Genomic DNA, 8,653 nt, shown 5'->3' on the forward strand with positions numbered 1-8,653 from the left:
TTTGCTAAGAAATCCAAAAAAGACAGAGTAGGCAAACAAGATTTTGAGGTTTGGCTCACAATTAGTCCCAACCGACCGACTAATGAAATACTGATAGCCCTACCCATCACTGGTGTTAGAGTTTTTACTCAATGAGGAAGGTTTTGATGAATTTTTCCAAAACCAAATCTTTCTCAAAACCTTTTACATTATTTATTGCTACATATGATCCGAGTATTCCAACTTTTGCAATGTCTACTGGGGTGTGCAGTGTGCTAATTGATTGGTTGTATAAAGTAGATGAATAAGGGTAAGATGGGAACAAACTTGACGGTTTTGAAGGGTGCTTTGATTAGCTATACAAAAAGTAGATGAAGGGTGTTTTTCTTTTCTCGAGTCAAAGAAGATGAAGGGTAAGGTTGACAAGAAAAAAGTAGATGAACGGCAAGGAGGGTTTTTTTATTTTCCTTCGCTTATGAGTGAATTTTGAATGGTCTTTTTTTTTTTTTTTCAGAAGATAATTAATAAGTCTTTTACACACCTAATAATAAATTAATCCACTTAAAGTATGCAATATTAAAAAGATCCACCTTTTAGTTAAAAGATGATTAAACAGTCCGCATCATAATTAGAGGCACTCTGACGACCATTCGACGTGTTTTTTTTTTTTTTTTGCGTAATAGGCAAATAGTTACTATTTGATAATAATAATCATTGTTAAATTAAAGTGAATGTGACTCCATAAGCTTGATTTTTTGTGTTTTATGTTGGTTTATAAATTTTTGACATATTTATATAAGAAAAATAAAATAAAATGTATATCTATAAATATTATTTTTATGCGATTTTTATATAGTTAATGTTGCACAGGCCACAGGGATAATAATTGTTATTGTTTAACAGTAAATATATTCTAAAACACAAAAAAAAAGCTGCCAGCGCTCGGCACGGACACTGACTGCTCAGCTCATTAAACTAGAAAAGTTGTCAGCGCTCAGCACAGACACTAATTGCTCAGCTCATTAAACTGGACTGGCCTATTAACTTTTTTTAAGGTGGGCTATTCTATCAACCTAATATTAATTTTAAATTTTAAAAAACACATCATTTTTTTTGGGATGAGAGAAAAAAACAGAGGTGTTCGTGCATCTTTTAGTATGCAATCTCATATCTCAATATGCTGCACTATTAATGGAGGAGAGAAACTTCCTTGCAACAAAAATATGACTGATTTGGTATTCGGCTCAATTCAATAACATGATGACACCTATGCTTTTATACTTCATCACATAAAAATTTCTCCAATTTCAAGACATAAACTATTTTTATGCCAAGTCAACTTTTATCTTTGCTATAGGTAAGTTTTTCTCTTAATGGAGTAACACTACCTTACAAAAATGACTCAATTAAGTGAGAAAACTGAGTGACTTAGATAAGAGACAATCCTTAAAAGAGAAAAAAAAAAAAAAAATCTCTTTTGGGTTAGATCTAAAAGGACACATTTAAAAATAAAAGTAGTGAAAAGATATGAAAAGTATTAAAAAATTGAGTGTAAGAGTGTAAATGGAGTGTGGTAATTACCTCCCTTTTGTTTAGTTTTTATTTTTCCCAATTTGTTGAAGGAACTTTGACGAGTTTTGTAAGAAAACAATAAAGCTAAAAGATTCTAGAGAAAACACAAGAGGCTGATGATATTAAAAAGGGATTTCACATAGTGAAAAAGCTAAATGTGAGAGTGCAAAACCCTTTCCTTAAATTGGAATATTTTCTCATATCAATGACAACAATGGTTTTCGAGCTTTACCCTTAGTATCATTTTGGTCAATGAACTTATTTTTTGAATTTTATAGTTCGCAAACTTTCATTCATGTATCACTTAAGTCCATTTTGTCAATTTTATCCACTTTTTTCATCAATTTTTAGTAACGTGTTAAGCATGTGAGCTACTTTTGAAAGGTAAAAATGGTAATCCACCCCTTTTTTCTTTTCCCAATGTGATAAATGTGATTAAAATTGATAAAAAAATATAGATGAAATTGACGAAATGGACTAAAGTGATACATAGATGAAAGTTTGTGGACTATAGAATTCAAAAAACAAGTTTATAGACCAAAATGATACTCGAGGTAAAGTTCGAAAACTATTGCTATAATTCTCTCTTTCTCATATTGTATCTAAAACTAAAGTCATGACATTACCACATGATGTTCAAACATTATAATCTTCACTTTGGTGTGAAGTAAAAATATTAAAGCTACATAAATTTGGGGCTAAATTATGGTTTTGTATTTGTGTAGTTTGGGCCAAGTTCCATCGTGAGGTACATGAGAAGGCATGTGAATGAGTAAATTAGACTTTCTTATGACAAAATTAAGCAATTGAACCATAATTGAAACAATTAGTAAACTATAATACCAAATTTGAGACAATTGAAATTACAAGTACCTGAAATTTGGCCCAAACTACAAATACCAAAATTATAATCATCCTAAATTTGAAATCACAGAAATAATTTAATTTAATTATCTTTTGTTATGATCCAATTTTGTAATTAAATAAAAAAAATTAGAAAAGAGGATTAACTTGAAAACAGATGAGAAACTCTAAACACAAAAATTTGAACCAATGAGAAACTCTAAACACAAAAATATGATTAATTGTTAAAATTATTTACTCTTACCCTTGAGGTCTTGAATTTGAATTCTCTTTTCTCAATATCGTTTGATAAAAGGAAAGTTGAAGAAATAAATATTGTATGAGAAATTTGTTTAATACAAAAATTGATAGCTTTTTGTAGACGGGGTAGAATTTCCATATCTACATTGGTCCCAAGGAAATTGCTATGCAAATCTCTGTCTAGTGTCCCTCAATTTTCAAACAATAATTAAATGAAAAGGCGAGCTTGTAATTTATATGAACAACAAGGGCAATCTAGTAACAAATTATTATGACACGTAATATATTGTTAGCCTTATAAATGAAAGTGCTTCTACATCCCCACTCTGTGTCTGTTACAAATATTTTTTCACATTTGTCTCGCTTTTGTGTTCTGTGGAGGAAACTGAAAGAGAGGCTCTGACTCCGAAGCACCAAAGCGCCACAAAGGGATCAAAGGAAATGGCGCTCAAGCTCAACCCCTTCACCTCTCAATCCCCAAAGCTGCCATCTTTTGCTCTCCCTCCAATGGCCAGCCTCAGATCTCCCAAGTTCTTCATGGCCTCCACCCTCCGCACTGGGTCCAAGTCAGTGTTCATTGTTTCAATTCTCCACACCATTCTTGTTTTTCACATACTTGGATTTGTGTGTGGATCTTTGTGTGTTTTTTTAATCTGTAGCTGATTTTGGATCTGGGTTCTTGCTTGTAATTTCTCTTAAGTTCGCTTTATTTCTGATGTGTTAATGGCGATCCTATTGTGCTTTTGCTTGAAAAATGCATTTTTCTTATGTGGGTATCCTTTATAATTTTGAGTTCTTCTATATGGCTTTATGGGGTTTTTTTTTTTAAATATTTTTTTCGATGATTTCGAGGTTGGTATCTTTTATTCTTTTTGTCTTTTAAATGCTTTTTTCTCATGTGCTCATCTGTTTTGTACCTGATTTTTTTATAATGAGGTGGTTTATTCATGTTTCTGCATTTGAAGTCATTCAGTTGGATATAAATGTTTTACTGATTTCACTGCTTTCCAAGATCGGTCCAAATGTATTCTTGTTTTGTTTAATTCAGTTTTGGTTCAAGAGCATGTTGTTTATTTTGATTTTATGAAGAGATTCTTCAATGGGTTTTCATTACATGCACATAGTTTCATGTGGTCTCTGCTTGATGTTTATTCTTTTACTGTTCTTATGGATTTGATATTTGAAACCAATGTATCCTCTTTGAATTTTATTGATGTTTTTGTTATATGTAAAGCTACATGCAAAGGATGTTTCTAGATCCAAATCTCAAATTTCCATGGGGGTAGTGTTCTAATTATTCATTATATATATATATTATTTTGAAAATTGGTTGGTTTGTTTTTGGCCGGCTTTTTCTAAATAAACGTTTTATTCTATGGCTGCATGATTTCCACCTGTTGGATTTTTATGACTGGCGGTTTAAGAAGCTGTCTACATTTTGGAAGCTTTCTGACGATGTCTGTTCCCAAGTTCATAAATGCCCAACCTTGGAGCTTGTGGGTCTTTGTATTACGTTTGGCTCATAAAAAAAAGGTGTTACATTTTTTTTTGGGTCTGAAGCTCATTAAAAAAAAAAAAAAAAGTTACCAATTATTTCTTCATTGTCTTCTACCTGATTTTAAATACTAACTACGTGCTTTTATTGACTCATCTTCAGTTGTTTAAGGAGATTATAGTTGCTTTTGTGTGTTTCCACTTTTTTTTTTTTCTTTTCACATTTAATGTTCAATGATTTAAGTATGATGCAAATTGAGCCTAGTGAACCTAGCATTGGTTTGCTGTGTTATTCTTTTTCTTAATTCAGTCCTTGTATGTTCTTTGATATTAAAGCTTTTGAGTTTGTATGTTCTGTCCTTGCTTGTAACTATGGTCATGTCTGAATACTGCCTTTTAAATATGATCTATGGATTGGACTTGAATATTTTATTTTTTATTTTTCAAGTATGGTTTTGATTGTTGCCCAGAGAGTGTATTTCCCTAGTATGTAAAATGGGAACCAGAACATCATAATAACCTTTGAATGTGGTTTAATGGTGGCAGACTTAGATGTATGGTTTATGTAAAATAATTAACTATATTGTCAAACTTGAGAAGATAATTTAGTGTCTTGTAGCCTCCTTTCCTCCTAAATCTTGTTTCTATAGGGCTACTGCTCGTTGCTTTACAGCATTAGTGTTGCTTTTTAAAGGGTGGATAAGTTATATGGGGAAAGATCTTGAGCAAGTTTTTGGTCAATTGTATTTCCCAATTATAGTACCTTGTGTAAGATTGCAGTTTTCTAGTTGTAGCTTTTTGTTTGAGATAATCTGTGTATTATTTCAAATCCTGATTATCGAGTTTGTAGATCATCCTTAAATGCATTGGCTGCTGTGGAGTATGAAATTGCAGACTGTTTAGTAACTGATCTCTTTATCTGAAGGTTTCTCTATTTAAAATATATGTTTCCTCTAATTTTCTGCCACTTATTGGTAAATATATTCTTCATTTATTTGTTAAATGGGCAATTACATGCGGAGACAGTATTTTATTGTATGTTAGTTCTTGGGGTCTTATCATAAGACAACTTACAAGACATGCTATGTTTGCCAAATGTTGGGATGCAATATACTTGGTACCTTTTATTTTCAGTTGTCCCAAATAATGAGTTAAATATGTGTCGTTGCCAATATTACTGTCTGACAAATTAGCCAAGATGTCATTATTAGCTGGCTTGAACTCTAACCAGGGGAAACATGTACTTTTAGTTTGGGGTGTGTGCTGGTTTCTTTTTCTTTCCCGTTTTAAAATCAAGGTTTTCTTTGTCCCATTAAGGGACAGTATGGTAATATGGTTAGTTTTTATATTTAAAGCCTCTCTTGTTTTGGGTATTCTTTTGAGACCTACTAGCCTCAGCAACAAGTATCCTCCTATTGTTATCCTTTAGAGGTTCCATTGCATTGAATGAATGAAGGCACTACATGTACTTTATTACATCTGAAAATTATAAGACTAGATGTGATTACTCTGTTGAATTATGCATTGTCAATTGAGTGGCATTTGGGTTGCATGTTTACTCTATTGTTGGATTGACTGTCAGATATGTAGGATTGTATGTATGGAAGTTGTGTCAATATTACCTTAAGGTATAATACAACCCTTTAGTCTCTTCTTCATGGCGCTTGTGTTGTCAATGTGACATGGCGTGTGGAAAACACATATAGATTATATAGTGTCCTTTGCTGTCATCTTGAGCTGTGTGTAATTGTAGCTGTGAACCTATTTGAAATGCAAGTACTGAATCCGAAATTGTGCTGTTTGATGCAGGGAGGTTGAGAATTCGAAAAAGCCTTTTATGCCTCCTCGGGAGGTACATGTTCAAGTAACCCATTCCATGCCACCTCAAAAGATTGAGATCTTCAAATCCATGGAGGATTGGGCTGAGCAGAACATCTTAGTTCACCTGAAACCAGTTGAAAAGTGTTGGCAGCCTCAAGACTTTCTGCCAGATCCAGCCTCTGATGGATTTCATGAGCAAGTTAAGGAACTAAGGGAGAGGGCAAAGGAGCTTCCAGATGAATACTTTGTTGTCTTGGTTGGAGATATGGTCACTGAAGAAGCCCTTCCAACTTATCAAACAATGCTTAATACCTTGGATGGAGTCCGGGATGAAACAGGTGCAAGCCCCACTTCTTGGGCAGTTTGGACAAGGGCATGGACTGCTGAAGAGAACAGGCACGGTGACCTTCTCAATAAGTATCTCTACCTCTGTGGCCGAGTGGACATGAGGCAAATTGAGAAGACGATTCAGTATTTGATTGGGTCTGGAATGGTGGGTTACTTCAGTTTAATGGAATCTCCTCTATTATCTTCTTTTAAACTTGCAAAAGCTTCTAAGTGCACAAACTTAGACCGAGACAAATATGCATGGACTGAAAATCTTGTACATTCATGCTGATCATGTTTTCTTTTGCTCTACCTGTTTGGTGTTGTTCCATTGCATGAATTTTAGGTTCATGAATTATATTTTAGCTACATTTAGATTGGTGTTCCCCTTCACTTTCCGCCTTTTGAAACTCATCATAAAATACGTAGAAGGGGAGGAAACGGAAATGGTGTAGTTGCATAGTGATAGCATGAAAAATTGAAGATTGCCTGAAGTTTAGTTCCTGGTTTAATTATTTTTTTGTTTGTTTACTGCTTCAACCAACCATGATAATGATGCTGTTTAATTTTTGAAATTGATTTTGTCTCTTTTCTTTCTGTAGGATCCAAGGACAGAGAACAGTCCCTATCTCGGGTTCATTTACACATCATTCCAGGAAAGGGCTACCTTTATCTCTCATGGGAACACTGCCAGGCATGCCAAAGAGCTTGGGGACTTGAAGTTGGCTCAAATATGTGGCACAATAGCCTCAGATGAGAAGCGCCATGAGACAGCCTACACTAAGATAGTGGAAAAGCTCTTTGAGATAGATCCTGATGGAACTGTCGTGGCTTTTGCTGACATGATGAGGAAGAAAATCTCTATGCCAGCTCACTTGATGTATGATGGCCGTGATGATAACCTTTTTGAGCACTTTTCGGCTGTTGCACAGCGTCTTGGTGTCTACACAGCCAAGGACTATGCCGATATATTGGAGTTCTTGGTGGGCAGGTGGAAGGTGGAGAACCTAACTGGACTTTCAGGTGAGGGGCGCAAGGCTCAGGAGTATGTTTGTGGGTTACCCCCAAGAATTAGAAGACTAGAGGAAAGAGCTCAAGCAAGGGCCAAGCAAGGACCCACCATACCTTTCAGTTGGATCTTTGATAGAAAAGTGAGGCTCTGATTGCAGAATGAAAAAACTCTCTAGCAAGACCCTTCTCGCATAATCCATGGATGTAGAAATTTTGTACGTGCATTATGTTCTAAAATCCAGTTTATTTGTCCTTTTGTGCGAGGAGTATTTGTGGGAGAGAGGGACTTTGGTTGGTTGTAGATACAGTTGTTTCTTGTGTGGTATCATTAGATAAGCAGGTAGGGGCAGCTGGAGCTTTTTGATGTTTTGTTCTTCTGAATGGTATCTTGTACGAGTCTTTGTTCTTTCATAGTTTGTCTGGTGTAAGAAAACAATCGTTGTGGCAATTTTGATGGTGATGACGATGATGATAATGTCAACTATTGCCTTTTTTTGTCCCTTTGTGACATGCTTGCTCTTTTGATCTGTTTCAACACTTTTGAGGACCATTTACTTTGACTGTTTTGGAGCATTTGCAGGTGGTGTATTTAGGTAAAAGTTTCATTGAATATCATTTCCTCGCAATACATTTTCATGAAGATTTGCTTTTAATATGTAACTAAAAAGGCTTGCCCACACGATTGTGCTTAACGTGATGGAGGTTGAGATGGGTTGAAAAAGGTTTGAGACGTATAGAAAGAGGATGAGTTGGTTGACAGAGAAAATTCTCCAAAATATATACAACTGATTGAAAGTTTTGGGCAACTTTCAAAATAACATTTTCACATAATCCAATTGCAAAAATGTCAGTTTGAAAATGTTAACAAATCTAGTATTTTTTTGGCCAGTAATGCTACACTTACCACATTTTTATACCACAATTTCATACCATCTTACATGGCATTCATACATTGGACACTACAAATTAAAAAATAAAACCTAAAAAAGAAAAAAGAAATACATATCCAGTAAAATAATGACACATCAGGTGGGATACAAATGTGGGAAAAAAAAATGTGGGACAACTAGCATTATTGTTTTTTGGCTTCTAAACTGCCCCACGACAATAGTATTTTCTGGCAATTATCAAGGCCAAAGTTCACTTTCGGTCTCTTAGTTTGAGCTAAGTTTCACTTTGGTCTATATAGTTTCAATTGTTATGATTTTGGTCATTTAGTTTACAAATTATTACAATTCAAGGATATCTTAGTATTTTCGTTTATTAAATTGTCAAATTTGTTGTGTTTTTTGTTATATATTTTATAAACCATTTCGATTTTGGTCATGTATTTTACATACTGTTA

The 8,653-nt window shown here is 34.2% G+C and overlaps 1 protein-coding gene across 1 annotated transcript; it reads left to right on the plus strand.

Annotated features, from left to right (window-relative positions):
* Positions 1–2,993: 2,993 nt before the first annotated feature.
* Positions 2,994–7,816, plus strand: LOC147293317 (stearoyl-[acyl-carrier-protein] 9-desaturase, chloroplastic). Its single transcript, XM_086230758.1, has 3 exons — positions 2,994–3,221; positions 5,959–6,463; positions 6,900–7,816. Exons 1-3 carry the CDS (start codon positions 3,097–3,099, stop codon positions 7,458–7,460), a joined length of 1,191 nt encoding a protein of 396 aa, XP_086086884.1. The 5' UTR covers positions 2,994–3,096; the 3' UTR covers positions 7,461–7,816.
* Positions 7,817–8,653: the final 837 nt, after the last annotated feature.

Source organism: Dryas octopetala, chromosome 2 (assembly GCF_963921425.1).
Source record: "Dryas octopetala chromosome 2, drDryOcto1.1, whole genome shotgun sequence".
NCBI classification, from domain to species: Eukaryota; Viridiplantae; Streptophyta; class Magnoliopsida; order Rosales; family Rosaceae; genus Dryas; species Dryas octopetala.